General features: G+C 45.3%; 1 protein-coding gene across 1 annotated transcript in view; it reads left to right on the top strand.

Moving 5' to 3' along the window:
• EML5 (EMAP like 5) overlaps positions 1–14715 on the top strand; it is a 335723-nt gene extending 321008 nt beyond the window's left edge. Inside the window, 6 exon segments of the mRNA XM_082242783.1 lie at positions 2379–2551; positions 5511–5673; positions 7006–7109; positions 9964–10117; positions 10430–10530; positions 13943–14715. Coding sequence (XP_082098909.1) covers positions 2379–2551; positions 5511–5673; positions 7006–7109; positions 9964–10117; positions 10430–10530; positions 13943–13979 — 732 coding nt within the window. The 3' untranslated portion in view covers positions 13980–14715.
• Positions 14716–22829: the final 8114 nt, after the last annotated feature.

Genomic DNA, 22829 nt, shown 5'->3' with positions numbered 1-22829 from the left:
AAATATGAAAAAAAAAATGATTTTCATGTATCGTAGTTTGTCACCACTTCACGAGCGTGTGCAATTTTAAAATGGTGACATGTTCATTAAAGTGTATTTTTTCCAAAACAATTGCGTTTAAAAAAAACTGCTGCGCAAATACCATGTGACCTAAAAAATTGCAATCATTGCCATTTTATTCTTTAGGGTCTCTGCTAAAAAAAAAAGTCTATGTAATGTTTGGGGTTTCTAAGTAATTTTCGAACAAAAAATACAGATTTTACTTATAAACAAAAAGTGCAAGGAACAGACCTGGTCACACGGTTGGACCAGTTTGGTATGGAGGAAGTTAAGTGGCCTGCACAGAGCCCTGCCATTATTAGCACTTCTTATTTAGGATTGGAATAATGTTACTGATGTATCCCTCCTTCTTTCTTTAAAATCAATAAAATGTACCCTGATTTCAGAAGCAAGCAGGGGCCATCAAGCTTGTGTGCATCTGAAGCCCGCTTGTCTTTATTTCTGGGATTCGGTGCAGTTGGCTATCCAGCATGCACCTCCCGATCTTGCATTTGCCCAGTAATTAAACTGCGTGGTGCAGTTTCTTCTTGACAGGTTGCTATAGCAATGGCGGCATCGACTGAAGTTCCTGCCCCCTTGGTATGGCAACATGTCGATCAGAGGACAGCCCAGTCATTTTAGGTCTTCAAATAATGCAAGATTTTAGCATTAGGGGATTCCCATGGACTCCTGGGATAGATGATGCCGATATTCCAGGAGTCCAAGGGATTTACCTTAGGACCACATCGCCTAGGCAGCCGGACCGGAAGTGCCGCATAAAAAAAAGGTGTTTAGGCGTAAAAAAAAAAAAAGTTTTGCCCATTAGATGGGCATGTGAATGATGGTATCAAAGAGTGAAAACTGCGCTATTCTCTGAACTTAAACTTTTGAAGCAGCAACTCTCCTGTGAGACGCACACACCACCAAGTATATTTCGTTACACGGTTGCGCTGAAAACTGAAACAAAAAATGAGTGAATAAAGTAAAAATAAAACATTTTATAAAAAAGAAAGTGTAATGTGATAAAACAAGGTCCTTCAGAAATAGATACACCATCCGTCACCAGAAAGGGTAAGTGATCCTTAGTGAATGCCTCCACCTTGTGAAATGCTTGCTTACCAGCTTCTGTTGACCTCCTATTACGGAAGATCAATATCGCTTATGGCTCAAACCCAGCCAAGGCCTCTTATCCATCCAGGGGGACTTAAGATGAAGCAGGGAAATCCACCACTTGAAAGGACTCAGTCATACAAGATCCCAAAAAAGATAAAGCTCGCCATAGTATAAAATCATGTAAACATTTATTTAAATAAATATAGGTTGTACTTACAACACATCACTTTAAAAATCGCAGGACGACGGCAGTGTGTGAGGAAACGCGTCGGGTGGAGCAATGTGCTGACGTCACCGCGCTACGCTAATCCCGGAAGGACAGGCTGCCATACAGAGCTGGCCTATTATCTACATGCGATTTTTAAAGGGTTATGTTGTAAGAGCAACCTATTTTTATTTAAATAAACATTTAAAGGATTTTATACTATGACAAGCTTTATCCTTTCATTTAAATAAAAATAGGTTGCTCTTACAACACAGCACTTTAAAAATCACATGTAGATAATAGGTCCGCAAGCTCTGTATAACAGCCTGTCCTTTCAGGATTAGCGTAGTGCGGTGACGTCAGCACATCACTCTAACCGACGCGTTTCCTCACACACTGCCGCCGTCCTGCGATGTTTAAAGTGCTGTGTTGTAAGTCCAACCTATTTTTATTTAAATAAATGTTTCAATGATTTTATACTATGGCGAGCTTTATCATTTTTGGGATCTTGTATGACTGAGTCCTTTCAAGTAAGCATTTCATAAGGTGGAGGTATTCACTAAGGATCACTTACCCTTTCCGGTGACGGATGGTGTATCTATTTCTGAAGGACCTTGTTTTATCACATTTCTGAAGGACCTTGTTTTATCACATTTGGACTTTCTTTTTTTTTATACCATTTTTTTTATTTTTACTTTATTGACTAATTTTTTGTTTGAGTTTTAGCGCAACTGTGTAACGAAATATATGTGGATGATAGTACATTGTTAAAATAGGTGGAACTTCACTTTAAGAAGGAATGGTGGAGGATGTTACAGCTTGAAAGAAAGGCCAATTCCAAAATAGTGAACAATGGTTTTACAGCAGGCAATATGTGACGGAAAGGAGTGCAGAGGGTATGTCTTGGTTAGGTTTAGGATGGGTGCTCGGGCCAGGCACGCACAGCGGTATACAGGTTGCCTTCTTGTTTTGGTATTGGTAAAGATTTGGTAATTTGATTTGTGCTTTGTCTTCCCCACAGAAGATGCTAAACAAGGTGAACCTGGGTCACTCTGCACGTTCCGTGTGCTACAGCCCTGAGGGTGACATGGTTGCCATCGGCATGAAGAACGGAGAGTTTATAATCTTAGTTGTGGCCTCCCTAAAGATCTGGGGTAAGAAGAGAGATCGGAGATCTGCCATTCAGGACATCAGGTGAGGAACATGACTGCGAAGGGCTGCCATGAGGCCTCAAAGCCCCTAGGTGTACAGAACCAAACAAAAGCCCCCTAGGTGTACAGAACCAAACAAAAGCCCTTAGGTGTACAGAGCCAAACAAAAGCCCCTAAGTGTACAGAACCAAACAAAAACCCCTAGGGGTACAGAACCAAACAAAAACCCCTAGAGGTACAGAACCAAACAAAAGCCCCTAGGTGTACAGAACCAAACAAAAGCCCTTAGGTGTACAGAGCCAAACAAAAACCCTTAGGTTTACAGAACCAAACAAAAGCCCCTAGGTGTACAGAACCAAACAAATTTCCTAGGTGTACAGAACCAAACAAAAGCCCCTAGGGGTACAGAACCAAACAAAAACCCCTAGATGTTCAGAACCAAACAAAAGCCCCTAGGGGTACAGAACCAAACAAAAGCTCCTAGGTGTACAGAACCAAACAAAATCCCCTAGGTGTACAGAGCCAAACAAAAACTCCTAGGGGTACAGAACCAAACAAAAGCCCAAAGGGGTAGAAAACCAAACAAAAGCCCCTAGGGGTACAGAACCAAACAAAAGCCCCCTAGGTGTACAAAACCAAACAAAAACCCCTAGGTGTACAGAACCAAACAAAAACTCCTAGGGGTACAGAACCAAACAAAAGCCCAAAGGGGTAGAAAACCAAACAAAAGCCCCTAGGGGTACAGAACCAAACAAAAGCCCCCTAGGTGTACAGAACCAAACAAAAGCCCCCTAAGTGTACAGAACCAAACAAAAGCCCCTAGGTGTACAGAACCAAACAAAAGCCCCCTAAGTGTACAGAACCAAACAAAAGCCCTTAGGTGTACAGAACCAAACAAAAGCCCTTAGGAGCCAAACAAAAACCCCCTAGGTGTACAGAACCAAACAAAAAACCCTAAGTGTACAGAACCAAACAAAAACTCCTAGGGGTACAGAACCAAACAAAAGCCCAAAGGGGTAGAAAACCAAACAAAAGCCCCTAGGGGTAGAAAACCAAACAAAAGCCCCTAGGGGTACAGAACCAAACAAAAGCCCCCTAGGTGTACAAAACCAAACAAAAACCCCTAGGTGTACAGAACCAAACAAAAACTCCTAGGGGTACAGAACCAAACAAAAGCCCAAAGGGGTAGAAAACCAAACAAAAGCCCCTAGGGGTACAGAACCAAACAAAAGCCCCCTAAGTGTACAGAACCAAACAAAAGCCCCTAGGAGTACAGAACCAAATGAAAACCCCTAGGGGTACAGAACTGCATGAACAATGCAGCACACAGCAGCCTAGATAGAGAAGAAATAAATTTATAACTGTTTATTTTATCATGTAAAATATGTAAATCAAGGAAAAGCGTCTCTACAAGACTCTGGTCCGGCCACATCTGGAGTATGCTGTCCAGTTCTGGGCACCGGTCCTCAGGAAGGATGTGCTGGAACTGGAAAGAGTCCAGAGAAGGGCAACAAAAATAATTAGGGGAATGGAGGACATCAGCTATGAGGAAAGACTACAAGCACTGAACTTATTCTCTCTGGAGAAGAGACGATTGAGGGGGGATAGGATATCAATGTACAAATACTGTACTGGTGACCATAGCATAAGGAACAAACTATTCAGAAAAAGGGAATACAATAACACACGTGGCCACTCACTAAAACTAGAAGAAAAATGGTTTAACCTTAAACTGCGTAAGGGTTTCTTCACTGTCAGAGCGGTAAGGATGTAGAATTCTCTTCCACAAGCAGTGGTATCAGCAGGGAGCATCGATTAGTTTAAAAAAACTATTTGATGGGCACCTTAAAGACCACAGCATATACAATGTACGGTTAACAGCAAACTCACACACATCATAGGTTGAACTGGATGGACTGATGTCTTTTTTCAACCTCACTATCTATGTATGTAACTATATGTATGCAGGGGCATCCTTCTTTCAACAGTTTATTATCTGTGTTTTCAGTGATTATATGAGTGCAGAGCAGAATAAAAATCATTGATGGCTCCTGGCACTAAACACATAGAAAAAAAGAGGTAGCTGATCGCTACAATGTATTGTTGATCAGTGCAGACTGCAGACAGGTTGAATGTAAATAAAACGGGTGTAACTACAGGGGTTGCAATTGCAACGGGGCCCCATGCTCCAGAGGGCCTGTGCGGCTCCCCTGTACACCTGGATAGGAGGGGCGGCGGGGGCAGCATGTAGAGAAATCACTGTCCTCCTTTTTCCTCCTGTAGCTGCAGGAGGAAAATGGAGGAGATTGGTTCCTCTGTATGCTGCCCCCGCCACTCCTCCTATCCAGTTCACTTGTGTTCTGCTGTCTCTGGGCCCCTGTGTGCACCCCTGGTCCCCCCCACTGTGCTCCCTCCCCTCTCCTGTCGGCTGCTGCAGGGGATGTGTCACAATAGAGAACCAGGAAGGGGTCGGTAAATATGTAATTTACCAGATCCTTCCTTTTCTGAATGGACAGAGTCATAGTCAGTGACATTGTAAAAAAATAAAATAAAATGATAAAAAATAATACAATTAAAATACTAAAAAATAAAAACTACTGACACCAGTGGGGGAACTTCCAGGATCGCAAAGGTGACACTTGCGACCGGGCCCTGGCATTCCACCACCGTGGGGAGGCCTGAAGATGGCAGGAAGGGGGCCCACTGCAGAACTTGTGAAAGGGTCCCATTGCAGGACCGTAATAAAGGGCCCGCAACGAGAGTAAAGGGTCCCAGGATCAGTGGGAGGAGCCACAGGCTTAAAGGGAAGGGCCCCGGCCAGGGGTCTGGGGGGCCCTTCATGGTTTCTTGCACTGGGGCCCTGAAGGTTCTAAATGTTCTAGTTATGCCTCCTGAAAACACTGCCATGACCGCTCTTCAAGCAGAGTTAAAATATTATATTTGCGAATGATTGGATTGTTACGATGATCTCGAGTCCTGACCATTACATGTGATCTGTACAGATTTAGCCCCGACTCCCACTACTTGGCGGTGGGTTCCAGTGAGAACGCCGTCGATTTCTATGACCTCACCATCGGACCCTCGCTGAACCGGATCAGCTACTGCAAAGACATTCCCAGCTTCGTGCTGCAGATCGACTTCTCCGCAGACAGCCGCTATGTGCAGGTACGAGTGATGTCATCAGCGGTCCTTCCCATGTGACGTGCAGGGTTCTGCCGCTTTGTTATCACTGTTAGACTAGTTTCAAAAGCATGGCCAAAAAATTGCTTTCTACCAAGGTCTGATTATTAGACTTTACCACTTGCCACCAGTAAATGTACCGTGGGCGGGGCGGCACACTGCATGTACGTCATCCAGCCAGTTCTGGGTTTTAGGTACGCCTGCTAATCCGCGCTGTCACTGGCTACAGCTGGATTTGTTCAGCAGGTCCCAACCGGCGATTTTTTTTTTTTTTTATTTATTTCAGGTACTTCTATACAGTAGCGCTGACAATTTACGTAGCGCTTTACATATATATTGTACATTCACATCAGTCCCTACCCTTAAGGAGCTTACAATTTAAGGTCCCTAACTCACATTCATACATACACAATTTATACAGGATCCAATTAATCTACCAGCGTGTCTTTGGAGTGTGGGAGGAAACCGGAGTACCCGGAGGAAACCCACGCAGGCACAGGGAGAACATGCAAACTCCAGGCAGGTAGTGTCATGGTTGGGATTCAAACCAGCGACCCTCTTGTTGCTAGGTGAAAGTGCTAACCACTACACCACTTTTTACCAAAGACGTGGCAGAATACATTTTGGCCTAAATATATGAAGAAATTAGATTTTTTAATTTTTTTTTTTTTGGATATGTTTTATAACAGAAAGTGGAAACTTTTGCGTGTTTTTTTTTTTTTTAATCCTTTTTTTTTATTTTTATATTTTTATTTTTAAACAAACTCAGTGGCGATCTAGAAAGCTCCATTTGTGTGCAAATTTATGAAGAAAGTCGATTTTTTTTATTGGATATGTTTTATAACAGAAAGTAGAAACCATCATTTTTTTTCCCCCAAATTTTTTCGTTTATGTAATAAAAAAGAAAAAAAAAATAGTGGTGATCAAATACCGCCAAAAAAAAAAAAAAAAAGAAGAAAGCTCTCTTTGTGTGAAAAATAATTATTTCAATGTAATTTCGGTAGTGTTGCATGACCGAGCAATTGCATGTTAAAGTAGCACAGTGCTGAATAGCAAAAAATGGTCATAAAGGTGGTAAAACCTTCCGTAGGTCAAACATTGTGAATATTTAGGTAGTATGTACACTATATAGCCCTAAAGTTAGTGCACCCCTGACCATTGCACCTTTAGGAGCTTGTAGAAAATCCCATTCCAGAACCATGGCCATTAATATGGAATTGCCCTATTTGTAGCCATAATAGCCTCCACTCTTCTGGGAAGGTTTACCACAAGATTTTGTAGGGTGTGGAACTTTGTGTAATGCTGCATCCTCTGCAGGTCTCCACCGGGTGTTACAAGAGGCTGGTCTATGAAGTGCCTTCAGGAAAACTCCTCACGGAACAAGCTGTGATTGACCGCATCACCTGGGCTACCTGGACCAGGTGAGTAATAAGAGAGTGGACGCACTGTGTTCCATTAAAGTAGATGTAAATCCCGCCTGAGTGACATTTTAGTATGTTCTATGCACTGTGTATCGTAATTAATCTTAATTTTTTTTCCAAGATCCTAGTTGACATCCTTTGCGGCATCTCAGCTCTGCTGATCTTCTGTAGCCACCTCCTGTCTACGTGTTTTCCGGCAATGCCTGCATGGAATTTTTCGGGAATAAATGTCCTGATGGTGACAACTGCGTAATCAGAGACACATGTGGTCTCCATTGGAAGCCCCTGTGACAGGGTGACAACACAGGATCACAGTTGAGAGACATGGACTGAGTGTTGTCACCCTATTACAGGAAGTGCCTGAACAAAGACCTTCATGGCAGGTTCACCAGGGATTATTTAACGAAAAACTGCAAATTTCAAAATATAGAAAATGACCTTTGAAATATTAACGTTGTAAAGCTTATATGACATTTTAGTGATTTGGTTAACATCTATTTATAACAGCCTGACAACAAGGTTCAATTTAAATTGGTTGGTAGCATGGAAAAAGGAAATTTGCCACCCCAGGCAACTAATTGGTTGTTTATTGAATTACAAACATAGACAATGTGACAAATGCCTGTGGGCACTAACTGTTTTATTTCCTCCAAATCATCCCCAAGAGGGCCCCGTCATTTTCTCCAAATTGTTTGAACTGTACAGGAGCCTCCTAAAATTCGAGTTTTGTAATGAAATACCTTAAAGCGGTTGTAAACCCGAAAAAACCCCCCCCAAAAAAAACCCTGCAAGACAAAGGCATAATGAGCTAGTATGCATGCGCCACTCGCGTGAGCGGCTGCATGCACTGCAAATATCTCCTAAACCGGCACGATATTAATTACCTGTAGTCAAAAGTGTCAAAAAGCGGGATACTACCGCTTTAAGAGGGTAGTCCACCAAAAACTCTTCAGCATCTGCTAGTTTCTTCTATCCTCTCCATTAAAGAGAATTTAGCACAAGGGGGGTATTGTAGGGGATGTGAGATTTCATAGTGAGCAGATCCAGGAACTATGGTAAGGAGCAGTGCCAGGACGAGGTCATCCAATGCCCAGGGCAAAGATGCCAAACTGCACCCCCCACCTCCCCTTATTCATGATGTGCAGGCTTAGGGGATCCTAGCCCCAGCACTCTCTCACTTGTCAAAATCAGTTTTAACACTGGACACATGATTGTCCACTCCTGGCCATTTCTCCACTCGGCGGTGCAGGCTGTGCGCTCTCTTCCCCTCCTCCTAGAGCCGCTACTGTGTGTCTGTGAACAGGAAGGAGGCGAGGGAGCGAGAACACAGCCTGCGCCATGTCTCGTCTCTCTGCTTGCTGCTCCCAGTGCTGGGCTGTTATGGGTAGTGATGCTATTGCCAATACTCCTGTCAATCCTGTAACAGAAGGTAAGTGCCCCCATCTATACAGTAAACCATTGCGCCCAGGGCAGCCACCCCTCCCACTCACCTCTTGTCCTTGTACTGGTAGGAAGCAACACCGACTGAGTGCTCACAAGATAAGCCCTTCAACATTCATTGTATTATGCCAGACACAATGTTCTGGGTCATTTATGTATTGGAATACTCTACCAATTTTTTAAGGACCAAAAGGTGCTTCCTAATTATTTAATGCTCAGAGGCACTATCCTGGGTCCCGAAAGCAAAGTTTGCATAGTGGATGATCCAGGTTTCTCTGCAGGAATATTTTCAGGAAAAAAAAAAAAAAGAAAATTTTATACTTACCATAAAACCTTGAGCTTATTGAGGAACACAGGAATTCTGATACAGCTGGGGTGAGATATCCAGATGGTCACTATGGACCTAGAAGGCCCATTAGTCAATTCAAATAAGCTTTATTGGCAGAACCAAATACATTCTAGCATTGAGAAAGCAGTTGAGTTTGTATGGGAAGGCAGTCTCTTAGGATGAATGGGGTTGGCCTATTTCCCCTGCGCCGGGGGTACTCAACTGGAGGATTTATGTCCCATGATGGACTCTAGAAGTACTCTATTCCCAACAGGGGGTACCTGCAGCAGGTTCCCAGTGTGTATTGCCCGCTAACAAACCAGAGCAGCACTGAGCCATCCAAAAATGGTTTCCTCCATATATGCAGGAATCAAGGAGCACCCAGGTGTACAAACCTCACCCTTTGGAGTGGAGACTGCTGTTAAAAACAGGCAGGTGTAATGCATTGTCTCCAAAGGAAGACAGTTGAGTGGAGAGTAAAACGTTCAGCATCATCAAGCTAAGGAACCAGGCCACTTGTCCTGTCCTGAACCTTCCCGAAGGTGAAGATCCTATGCCACCTAAGGGATGTCCAATAATGTCCAGGTTACAAAATTGACTTACAGTGGGCTCCCCCATTCCTCTGTCCTGGGGAACTAGTCTTAAGCCCCACAGGTATGGGGACACAACGACAAGTCAAAGGCCCCCCCCTCCCCCGAAGTGGGGGAAAGACAAGACAGCATCCCATTCACCCTAATGGGCCATACACACTATAAGATTTTCTGAAGACTTTTTCCTTTAGATTTACCAAAACCATATAATATGGAGGTCAAACCTAAACACTTTCAATTTGTATGCAATCTGGCAGGCCCTTGCACTACATAGAATAGGTAAATCTGAAGGAAATCTAACCACAAAAGTTGGATAGTGTGTATCCAGCTTTAGAGATTGATGGGTTGCGTTAGGGACCTTCTGGTCCATAGAGACCTTCTGGATGTCTTACCATTTTCTGAATTCCTGCTTCTCTTAATAGACTAGCAATTATTCAGTAGGCCTGCTTTGTATAAAATGTTCTCATCACTAGGAAGAACTGTCCGTATCTTGCAGCGTCCTGGGTGATGAAGTGCTGGGAATCTGGTCAAGACACAACGATAAGTCGGACGTGACGTGCGCATGCGTCTCTCACTCAGGGATCAGCCTGGTTACGGGCGATGACTTTGGAATGGTCAAGTTATTTGACTTCCCCTGTCCAGAAAAGTTTGTAAGTATGGCTTTTGTGGTTGACATGCTTTGGTGGGAGTTATTAAATGTATAATCTGTGTGACTGTTCACTGGTATTTCCCATTATATCGAAAAAAGGTAAAAAAAAAAAAAAAAAGACTCACTAGACGGTGATGCCCATGAACTAGTTGGTGAAAAAGGTCTTCTTAAGCTCCTCTGAACATGGGCAGATGCTTGAAACCTTATCAGTAGTGTACCTGTCCATATGTAGCCGACCTAATTCCTTGCAATTGAACTGCATCCAAACAACCTGTAAAGCGAGGGAATTCATGCAATCACCTTTTTTTCACAGGCAAAACATAAGCGCTTCCTGGGGCACTCTGCCCATGTGACCAACATCCGATTTACCAGCGGTGACCGCTACGTGGTTAGTGCAGGAGGAGACGATTGCAGGTAAGACTGGTATATTGACAGAAATAACACTTGGTGGTAACGTGTACTTGTTAATGGAGAACACCCAGATGATGACATGGCTTTATATTTCTCTAATATAACAACATTCTCCATGCACAGTTTTACTTTACTGTTAGGTCTGTGGACACCAGACCATCAAATCTACACTTTATGACCAAAATTATATGGACTCAAGTCCAAATGATTGAGTTCGGGTGAAGAGTACTTTTTAACACTACAGCCTACAAAGACTTTTTAGACAATTGTGCTCTTCCAATCTTCTGTTAGGTGTTTGGTGAAGACCCTTTTCTGTTCCGGTGTTCCGTGAAAAAACCATACCCGTGAGAAAACCATACCCTCGTCACTTCCGGTTCCGCTACGGAGGGTATGGATTTCTCACGGTAGTTAAACTTGCGGCGGGTACATTAAAACACTTCGGGTGCAACATAAATCATCTCCGCTCCTATCGCTGTAACATCCCTCATCTCCGGTAATAAATATAAAAGCGGATCACGGAGCCGCGATCGCCGTCACATTTACATCTCATACACCCGCCGCTGCTTTTATATTTATTACCGGAGATGAGGGAAGTTACAGCGATAGGAGAGGACATGATTTATGTTGCACCCGAAGTGTTTTAATGTACCCGCCGCAAGTATAACATTTGAAACAGTGCCGTGATAATTTCATGCCCACCGAGCATGCGCACTTCTCAAATTCTTTCTTCTTCAATCACGTATCCGGGGCTCTGAGCATGCGCACTACTGCGCTGCTCAGCTGTTTCAGACCGGAAGTGACATGGGTATGGTTTCTTCACGGGGTATGGTTTTTTAACGTTACACCGGCATGACTTTGCCCTGTGTTTTGAAAGCCAGCTCCATAAAGACATGGTGTGACCAGTGTGCTGTGGAGGAACTCAAATGTTCTGCATAGAGCCCTAAACTCAACCCTACTGAACACTGATTGTGATCCAGGTCTTTTCATCCAATACCAGACATCACAAATAGGTACAAATTCCAACAGACCCTCCAAAATTTTTCCCAGAACTGTAGGCTGTTATAGCCACAGGAGATACTGGATGCCTAAAGTACTTATTTATGTAATGGCTCCATTGTGTGAATTCACCTGGATCCACATTCCTGTTATGTTTCTGAACCTGACATCTCCCCCCATCTTAGACTCAAAAGTCTTTTATTTTTTTTCACCCTCTGTGTATATTTTTATAGACATGTCTACTGTATTGTACTAGACTTTGCTTCTCCTTTTACACTGGTTGCCCAATATTTCACACATTTTTGCTTGCTTTCCTGAACCCCTGTATGATTTTGATGGCATAAGCACCTATGGATATGTTGGGTTCAGCCTACCTCTTGGCTGCCCACCTGTATTTGGACATCTTGCACTATTGTACTTAAGCGAATTGATGTACAATACTGTTATTTTGTACTTACTACTGTATACTTAATCTATTTTTTTTGTATTGTTTCAATTAATTGAATTAACTGATTCTATATATAAAAAACAAGGCTGTTATAGCCACAAAAGGAAGGAGGGTACTCTTATGTTAATGGTCATGGTTTTGGAATGCATGTCCAACAAGATCATACATGATAATCAGGTGTCCAAACTCTTTGATCATATGGTGTAGATTGAATTCTCTGTCTTCAACCCCCCCCCCCATTTTTTCTTTTTTTGCACAATGCTTCTCTTTATCTCTTTATGGTGTTAAAATTGTAAAACAGTAGAAAAGAAAAACAAATAGTATAAAATAATAGTTTATAAAAAAATGAATACAGGAGAAAAGAGGGTCAGTTCGTACGGGGGGGGGGGGGGGGGAGAGAGGAGGAGACAGACAATGTGTAGCAAGGGTGAGTACAGTGTGCACAGGGAGTGAGTTTAAATTGGGATAATTCCCTGGTTGTGTTTTATTTTGGTTTCTAATCAGACTTTTTTCAGTTTTGCCCAATATGTAGCATAATTTAGCCACGCCCACCTTTTTGATGCAGCGCATTACACCTGCTGCAGGCCACCATCTCCCTGATAGGGGGCCCCAGTGCATTACTTTGCCCAGGCCCATGATGCTATTAAGATGGCAGTGTCTGGCCCCCACCCCTAGCAGCCAGTCCTTCCTAGACAAGAATGACATGTCCCAGCTGCCTCAGCCTACTGAGATTCCAGGGTTACATATCCCAGGAGGCTGCAGGAGTAGGGACTCACAGCAGTTGGTGGAAGGAGCTGCAGTTATCATTGCAGTCCAGCAGATATCTGGACCCAGAAGAGGCAGCTGGCTTCCAAAGCAGATAGCAGTGCAGGATTTGGGCTGCTGCGCCTGCTAATTGGGTCGCAACAGGACAACTCTGGATCTGCTGTGCAAGTTAGTATCCGAATCCATGACAACACTGCATAACAGGAAGTGGTGTTTTTAAGTTATAAGAGGAACTTGACAAAAATAAAACCCACATGCATATATGAATCCTGGGAGTCGTATTACAAATAGGGCCTATACCCTGATTCAAAGGGGAGATGCTTCCAAAAATATACCATTTACAAAACACCACAAAAGGAAAAAAATATATTTGCTAAGGCTACCAAATTGAAAAAAAAAAATCAGTTAATTGGACAAACAAAAATCAAAAACTATATAAAGGCAAGGCTATAAAACCAAAAAGAAAAAGTATACCCCAACCTAAACCCAGGCCCACCCTCAATCCTCACCCCACCACCACACACCCATCCCTGAACTTAGCTAAAACCTAGCTCCCCCCCTTGATGGCATGTTGGTACTGGGTTCTTCAGTTAGTGTCTCTAGTCTAGCCTATGTGGAAGGCTATTGTGGACTGTACCCTGAATGTGAAATATGGCTGTTCAATCACTCTCTGGGTGTGTGGGTGAGGGAGGGGAGGATTGAGGGTGGACCCGGATTTAGGTTATACCCCCTTTTTTTTTTTGGGGGGGGGGTTTATAGCCCTTGCCTTATCATTTTTGAATGTCCTATCAACTGATTTGTTTTCAATTTAGTAGCCTTAGCAGATGCATTTTTCCTTTCTGAATGCTATATTTTTGGAAGGATCTCCCCTTTGAATCAGGGTATGGGCACTATTTGGAATACCACTCCCAGGATTCATATATGCATGTGTTTTTTGTTTTTTTTGTCAAGTTTCTCTCTTTTTCATGGCATCGCTATATTGACGACATCCAGTTCCCCTTGTAAAACACCACCTACCTGGTGTGCAGTGTTGTCAACGATTCTGATACACACCTGCATAGTGGATCCAGAGTTGTCCTGCTGTGAAATTGTCCCCCCCCCCCCCCCCACTCTTTTTTTTTTTTTTTTTTTGAGTTCTGAAGTCAGATTTACAAGTTAGAAGCACAATATCTTTCCTAACAGAACTGTCTTTTTTTTTTTCTTCAGCTTATTTGTATGGAAATGTGTCCACATGCCGCACTGAAGACAACAGAGCACCTGCACAATTGCCCACCCAGAGTGTACGAGAGCCGTTCCTCTTTAAGCCTGCTGGGTAACCGAACGACTGTGGATCTGCAGAGCAGTCGCACTGAAGAGATCTAGGAGGCAAGATGGCATGAAGAGACAGATGCGTGACAGGAGCCACGTTGTTGCAGAGAAGCATGCATTACAGCCACGGGGCCCGCCTGGCTCTAAGATTGAGTTGCTGGAATGTTAAGCGGGCACCTTCTACCCTCCGCGTTGTAATGATCTCAGTGTACCATTAAAAAGGGGACGAGTCTGACTACCAGCTGGACAGATGTGGAGAAGTTGTAAAACATACCAGCATCATGGACATTTCTCTTGAGGTCCATGTCGCAAAGAGGAAGGCAGTGCCAACACTGGCACAGATGAGCCGGGTCGTACCGCCGGGGGATGACTGCCTCGCTCCATTAGCTGTGCCAGCCCCGGGATGCGGCTCACTTTAAGCGAGTGCCTTCCCTACACTCCCAAAGTCTGACATCTCCTGTCTTTTTTTTTGCCTTGTTCAGTCCCTTCCACGCTGAGGTTGCCATATTGTATGTGCTGCTTGTTTCTTTATGAAGACGTTTTATTCAGTCTGTTGAGCTGTGTATTTAACCTCTTCACTACTAGAAGGGGCCTGTAACTCATATTGGGGTTATTAGAGGGACTATGCGTGCATTTATTCTTGAGACATAAATATAATTTCTTACAAGATATTTCCTTGTCACCTTGTGCTTTTTTTTGTGTTTCAGAAACCAAAACCTTTTCTCTATCGTTCATTGACGGACGCAGTTCTCTCGGATTCATATCAGTAGGGATATACTGCCCCCTACAAGGAGTAGGACACTAGGCAGGAAAAAGTTCTGGCTACGCCTATGGGCAGTCTTGGAGGGTACACCCTCTCTCTTCCTGCATAGGATGCCAGTTTTTTTTCTGCCTAGTCAGGAGTAAGAGCCTAGTTCCTTGCTGGGATTTCTGGTCCTGGCATAAAGTATTTCCTTATGTAGAATTTTTTTAGCTAGTCTTTTTTTCTCCGGAACTTTTTTTCCTGTGAAATCTTCAAGCAATTATGCCGGGTTGGGCGACAGACTGGACCCCCATATCCAGTGGTCACCCCACTCCGGCCAGCCGCGACATAGTCCCACTGGACGGGGACTGGCCCCGCGAGTTAAACGTCAATGTTGCAGTGTTCCTATTTGGCCGACAGCCCCCCTACTCCGGTGGTGTGGGGTCCTGTCAAGAGATGGTGCCTGCCTGTGTTCCCAGTATGGTGAGTAAATGTTACACACCCCCCCCTTCCCTTGCGGATTTTGGGGGTGGACACGGGCCCTCTCCCAGGGACGGTCGGACTCCTGGGTTTCCCCCTGTCCTATTGTGACCCCCTCCTCTCCACCCCCCTCCCTTCCTATGCAGGAAGAGAGAGGGTGTACCCTCTGGGACGGCCCATAGGCATAGCCAGAACTTTTTCCTGCCTAGTGTCCTACTCCTGTAGGGGGCAGTGTAACCCTACTGATATGAACCAGAGAGAACTGCATCCGTCAATGAACTTAAGAGAAAAGGATTTTACGGTAAGTCAAAAATCCAGTTTTCTTTGATTATCAGTTGTTCTTGCTATCTGTCTCTCATTAGGGAGATCGCCCTTCACTTCCTGTTCTTTAGACGCAACAGGAAGTGAGAGGATATCTTTCAAACGTGAGCAAAATTCCCTTCTTAGGTTCTTGAAAGTAGTCTCCATTGGTAGATTTCTCCTCCATTCCTGTTCTGGTTGCAACTCAAAACGTTGGGATTACCTTCACTTTTATCCTCAGGGCCATTGATGATCAGGAAATATTGAGAGGGTGAATTCCCTTACTGGGGACACAGACAAGCAGTAAGGCTCCTTTCACACTTTGCCGACTGAAGTGCAACTTGGATATGACTTTGACCAACGATAATGGACAACTGTTGTATTTGTATAACATTTCGGTACAGCTTTCATAGAACTTTTGAGAATTTAATATTGAAGTCTATGGGCCCTAAAGTTGCATGAAAGTTGGATCAAAGAGGTGCATGAAATACTTTCTCTATCGCTCATTGACAGACGTAGTCTTCTTGATTCTCAAGAGCTGGGTTATGTTGTCTCCGCAGGAGTAGGACTAGGCAGAAAGACAAAACGTTCTGGCTCCACCCTAGGGGCAGTCCCTGAGGGTATATCCTCCCTCTCTCTGCTACAGGGAATCAGTTTTTTTCTGTCTAGTCAGGAGTAAGGACCTAAGTTCCTTGCTGGGATCTTTTGGTCCTGGCAAGACTTTTTTTCTTTAAGAAAAAGACATTTTTTAGGTAGTTTTCTCCAGTGTTTTTTTCCTGTGAGATCTTCAAGCAAAAATGCCGGACTGGGCGACACTTGTGGTCACCCCAGCCGGCCTACGAGCGCGCGCAGACCATGGCATTGCGCTTGGTCGGCCGCGACATATTCAAGTAAGTATGCGGGGCCGGGCTGGATGTTGAGATCCAGTGGTCACCCCGGTTTCTGCCTACGAGCGCGTGCAGACCAGAGCTCCGCGATGGGTCGGCCGCGACGGAGTCCCAGTGAAGGGACTGACTTTGCGAGTTAAAAGTCTCGCTTGGACGCCAGGTACCAGAGAGTCGAGGCGTCCACAAACCCCCACCCCGGTGGAGAGGGTATTGTGAAGAGAGGGTGCCTGTCGGTTCGGTATGGTGAGTAAACGTTCCCTTTTTTCCTCGTTATGAGGCAGTATGTATTATGGGCCCCTCCATATATGGTCAGTATATATCTGATACTTACAAGTCCCCCTTGTAATACAGCATGTGTTTGTGGGAAGTGGACTTGGTTTAAGAGCTAACACTCTACCCAGCAGACTGTAACATTACAGCAGACATAGGAGGTATAATCCTACCTTATGTGTAGTGTATCTTCTGTAGATCCATATATCGCCTCTTAGCAGAGATGCAGGTGGATGTGCTGGGAAAACGATTTCGGCGGTCCGCCGCCATTTTGCCGTAGACCGAATGCATGTATGTCCTCAGGTCACGCCGGCCGCCATGTTTTTGGAGTCTTATGTCTCTTCTATGGGGGCGGCCATGTTTTGTGAGCCCAGCTACCTCGTGGAGAGCTGGGAAACGCCGGAAGGCGTACACAGGGGGCGGAGCCACGTCCTTCTACCCGGGAAAAAGCAACAGCTCCTTCCAGTCTGTAAAGACAGACGCTGACTGCAGTTGGTTGGAAACTTCACTGCATCGGTTGGTGAGCCTTGGGGGTCCCTCTCTCTCTCTGTGGGATCGAGAAGCAGGTACTCTGAGGGGCGCTATTGCGCTAGGGGGAGACACATTAAAAAAAAAAAAGAGGTATTTTTTATTTAAAAAAAAAAAAGTTTTTTCTTTGTGTTTTCTGGCAAAGGTGTCCTGAATTATCAGGGACCCTGCCACTCATGTATCTCCTCCGGATCCCCTCGAGGGGTCTGTAGGATCCTCCAGCACCCCACTGACGATTAAATCATTGTCCGCTATTATGGAAGCTTGTGTCCCGGGTGGAAGTGGCTTGTCAGGGACAGGGCGCAAGTAAGCGACCCCCGCCTAACCCCTTATCTGAAACCTCGGATTCAGACTCTGAGCCTATTTCTGCAGTTGCAGGTACTTCATCTGGTATTGGTGTCTCGTGTACTGTCTTTTCAGACAGTGAGGAGGATGTTTCGGCATCAGCCATAGCCAGAGAGGAAGCGTTGGTAAACGCACTCATGGTATCTGTTCTAGAGACCTTAAGATTACAGGGTATTCCGTCAGAAATAGCTGAAACTGAGATCCCTTTTGGGTCTAAAAACGCATCTAGTGGCGAAGGTTTTTCCATTGCCCAAATGTTTTGGCAATCCAATCAAAGAAGAATGGAGTCTGCCAAAACGCATTTCTACTATTTCTAAACGCATTAACAGGCGTTATCCGTTTGAGGAAACCCTCATTAAGAAATGGACAGAACCACCTGTGGTGGATTCACCAATTGCTAGATTGAATAAAGCCACGGTTATTCCTTTAGAAGACGCTCCGTCTTTTAAAGATCCAGTGGATCGCAAGATAGAAGCTATGTCTCGCACCATGTTTGCCTTGATTGGATCAGCTTTCAGACCTATAATAGCTATTGGTCTGTTTTCGCAGGCTGTAACTGAATGGACCTAGTGGTTACGCCGGGACTTAGAAGAGGTCCCTCAGGCGGTATCAGATTTGTTGGAACAAATGATACAGGGGTTACAGTTTGTGTGTGATGCGGCGTTAGACGCCACTCCATTATTGGCGCGAGCATCAGTCTCAGCAGTGGTTCTCAGGCGTACACTGTGGCTAAAAGGTTGGTTAGCCGACCAAGGTTCCAAAAAAGCATTGGCTAATATCCCCTTTTTAGGAGAGCGTCTATTTGGAGCCAACTTAGATGAGATCATTAAGGATCTCACCGGTGGAAAGAGCACCTTTTTACCGCAAAATTTTAAAGGTAAAGGAACTCGTCAAAGATGAGGGCCTTCTTTTTCTGCTCACAAGAGGTTTTTTCGTCCAGCGGGTGAAAAAACTAAGTCCTCCAAAGCTCCTGCAGGAGGCGTCAGGGGTCGTTGGTCGGGCAAGCAAAAGCCCGCCCCCTCCAGACCTGAAGATAAACCATCCAAAGCCTGAAGGTGCGCCCCCACCCATAACTGGGGTGGGGGGACGTCTTCGCCGGTTCCCGGATCCATGGCTTTCCAGAATCCCGGACAAAGGGGTTTGCGAAGTCATAAGGTCAGGGTACAAGATCGAGTTTCGATCTCTCCCACCGGCGCGATTCTTCCCTTCCAATATCCGACTATCCTCAGATCGTTTAGAAGATCTGCGGAGAGCAGTCACAGATCTACTACAACAAGGAGTGGTAGTCCACGTTCCTTGGACAGAACGGTTTCAAGGGTTTTATTCAAACCTATTTACAATACCCAGGAAAGAGGGCAAAGTGCGTCCAATTCTGGACTTAAGAGCACTCAATTCTTTCGTCAACATAAGAAGATTCAGAATGGAGTCCATTCGCACGGTAGCAGCCTTCCTGCATCCAGGGGATGTCCTAGCGTCCATAGACATCAAGGACGCCTATCTTCACATTCCCATTTTCGCAGGACATCAGCGTTTTCTACGCTTTTCCGTAGAGGAGAACCACTATCAGTTTGTGGCGTTACCTTTCGGTCTCGCCACGGCTCCGCGGGTCTTCACAAAGGTGTTGGCCCCAATGTTGGCACTTCTGCGCCAAAGAGGTATATCGATTCTAGGTTACCTAGACGATCTTCTGCTTCATGCAGAGTCTCCTCAGACCTTGCTACAAAACATAGAAATTACTATGATTTCTTTACAGGAATTCGGGTGGCTGGTGAACCAGCAAAAGTCTTTTCTGGTTCCCACCCAGAGGCTCGAATATCTGGGTCTAATTCTAGACACAGTCAGGACAAGAGTTTTCTTTCCGGTAGGGAAACTCCGAAAGATTCAATCAGCAGTCCAGTTGTTACTGTCCAACAGCTGGTCTTCCCTTCGGACTTGCATGAGGGTTCTGGGGTTGATGGTGGCTTCCTTCGAAGCAGTCCCATTTGCCCAGTCCCATACCCGAATTCTTCAGCAAGAGATTCTTCTCAGATGGAATCGGAATCCGGAATCCCTGGACAATCAGATACGATTGAGCAAACAGACCAGAGAGTTTCTGGTTTGGTGGCTTCGGTCTCCAATGCTCAGCCAGGGAAAGTCATTTCTGCCAATATATTGGACGACAGTGACCACGGATGCCAGTCTATCTGGATGGGGAGGAATTCTCGGTCAGTTATCTGTCCAGGGACTTTGGTCCCCGGAAGAATCCAGGTTACCGATAAATGTATTGGAACTGAGAGCGATCAGACTTTGTCTGATTCACTGGACCGAGCAGCTCCAGGGCAGCCCGGTTCGGATCCAGTCGGACAACGCCACGGCCGTGGCTTATGTCAATCACCAGGGGGGCACCAAGAGTGTCCGAGCGGCCAAAGAAGTGGCTTGCATTCTTCGCTGGGCGGAACGATTTGTTCCAGCAATCTCTGCGGTGTTCATTCCGGGGGTGGAAAATTGGCAGGCAGATTATCTCAGCCGTCAGACTCTGGATCAGGGGGAATGGTCCCTCCATCCAGACGTTTTCCACCAGTTGTGCCTACGATGGGGCACCCCGGATATGGATCTGTTGGCATCTCGATTCAACAGGAAAGTTCAGAGATTCGTGGCTCGCTCCCGCGATCCTCTAGCAGAAACCGCAGACGCACTGATCGCCCCGTGGGGGCAATACCAGCTAATGTATGCCTTCCCTCCTCTTGGGTTACTGCCAAGACTTCTTCGCAGGATAGAGGAGGAAGGAATTCCAGTAATCCTGGCAGCTCCGGATTGGCCTCGTCGAGCTTGTTACGCCGACTTGGTCAGACTGATGGCGGACGTCCCGTGGAGACTTCCTCTCAGGAAGGATCTACTGTCTCAGGGACCGATCTTCCATCCTGCTTTACGATCGCTGGTTTTTAACGGCCTGGTTATTGAGACCCAGGTGCTGAAGGACAAGGGATTGTCAGCTTCAGTTATTCCTACTCTAGTTAAAACAAGGAAAGCGACTTCCAGAAAGATTATCATCGTACATGGAAGTCTTATATTGTGTGATGTGAATCCCTTGGGTTCCATCTACATCTTTATTCGGTAGTCTGAATATTGGCTTTCTGCAACAGGGAGTTGAGCAGAAGCTGGCCTTGAGTGTTATCAAGGGTCTGGTTTCAGCATTTTGCTATCTTCTTTCAGAAGCTTTTGTCTACTCATTCCTTGGTGCGGAATTTCATCCAGGGGGTGCGACACCTGGCTCTGCCAGTGCGCGCGCCGTTACCATCCTGGGATCTTAATTTGGTGCTGTCGGTTCTTCAGACACCTCCCTTTGAAAATATCAGGGAGATTCCCTTGCTTACTTTATCCCAGAAGGTGGTCTTCTTGGTGGCTATCACTTCTGCACGCAGGGTGTCAGAACTGGCTGCATTATCCTGTTGTTCCCCAGATCTGGTGGTTCATAGGGATAAGGTTGTTCTTCATCCGAATCCATCCTTCCTTCTAAGGTGGTTTCAAAGTTTCATTGATTAAGGACAGTGTATTGTCCTTCCTATGTCCTTAGCCCAATCATCCTCGAGAATTTGCATGGCATTCCTTGGATGTAGTTCGGGCGATCAGGATATACTTGAATACTACGGATTCAATTTGTAAGACGGATTCACTGTTTGTGATCACGGATGGCCCTAAGAAGGGGTTGCCTGTTCTGCTGCAACCATCTTTAGATGGATCAGACAGACGGTGGTATAGGCTTATTTTATCTAAGGGTCGGGATCCCCCGTTCCCTGTTAAGGCGCATTCTACTCGGGCGCTTAGAGTTTCCTGGACCTTCCGCCATCAGGCGTCAGTGGTTCAGGTTTTCAAGGCGACTGTTTAGTAGTCGGTTCATACCTTTACAATATTGTATAAGGTTTATGTGATGGCATCGTCAGATGCCTCTTCTGGCTGCAAGGTTCCTGCAGGCCACTGTTTGAGGAGACTGTTGGTCTACCTCGAGGATTTGTGGGGTAGGTCTCATCTGTTTACTCGATGAGTCCTTTGATACTTCTGGTTGGCTCCGGTTGGGCCTTCTAGATTGGATTTTGATTCTGTCAATCCCACCCCTCATTTTGTGGCACTGCTTCTGGATGTCCCAGCTCTTGAGAATCAAGAAGACTACGTCTGTCAATGAGCGATAGAGAAAAATGGATTTTTGTAAGATCTTACCGTAAAATCCTTTTCTCTTAAGCTCATTGACAGACGTAGTACCCGCCCCTCTATCATTGAGTTGGGTTGGGTTAAATTCTCTGTACTGCTTTAAAACAGAACTGATTCCCTGTAGCAGAGAGAGGGAGGATATACCCTCAGGGACTGCCCCTAGGGTGGAGCCAGAACGTTTTGTCTTTCTGCCTAGTCCTACTCCTGCGGAGACAACATAACCCAGCTCTTGAGAATCAAGAAGACTACGTCTGTCAATGAGCTTAAGAGAAAAGGATTTTACGGTAAGATCTTACAAAAATCCATTTTTCAAGTCGCTGCAACTTTAGCCACTGAAAGTAGAACTATGAGCAACATATTGTTTTCAGGCGTTTCTTTGGGCTTTTTTCAGGTGTTTTTTGCAGGTGTTTGGAGGCAGGCATTGACATAACCGCTTGTAATCAGCCAAAAACCCACACCTGAGCGTATCGTTTTCAGGCATTTTTTCTGGCAGGTGTTTGGAGGAAGGCATTGACATCTAACAAAAACCTGTTATTGATAGGTACCCTTTCCCACTTCTAGGAGACAGCACCGTGGCGCTGTCCCTCGAAGTTTGGCTCCCTCCTCCTTCCCCCACTGCTAAATGAACCAATTAGAATGTGCAGTAGGGAACCGGCTGTGAAGCTGAAAGGCTTTACTGCCAGTTTCCCTTAGAACGAATGGCGGCGGCAGCTGATCCGAAAATGGGGTAAGGTGTTGACATGCGGGCTCCCTGGACAGGGCAAGTGTCTATATATTAACAGCTTCACACAAAATCACGTAGACCTACGTCGGCTGACTTTGCGTGGTTGTACCGGGATGATGCCTCTAGCTAGAGGCATCAGCCCAGTACCGTTGTTTAGAACCGGCGGTTGGCTTTCCTGGTGTTATGACCGATGAGTCTCGGGAGCCGCTCGATCGTTACCCTGGCAAGCAGGAGGGGACGTCCCACCCGTCCCACCGGGAGACCCGAGCAACCAGCTGGCGGATGCGACTTCGATCAGGTCTCTGATGATGTAACCTGGAGGTA

The sequence above is a fragment of the Pelophylax lessonae genome (genome assembly GCF_965119305.1).
Source record: "Pelophylax lessonae genome assembly, chromosome: 13".
In the NCBI taxonomy this organism is placed as follows: Eukaryota; Metazoa; Chordata; class Amphibia; order Anura; family Ranidae; genus Pelophylax; species Pelophylax lessonae.
This window is presented reverse-complemented; position numbering and strand designations above follow the sequence as displayed.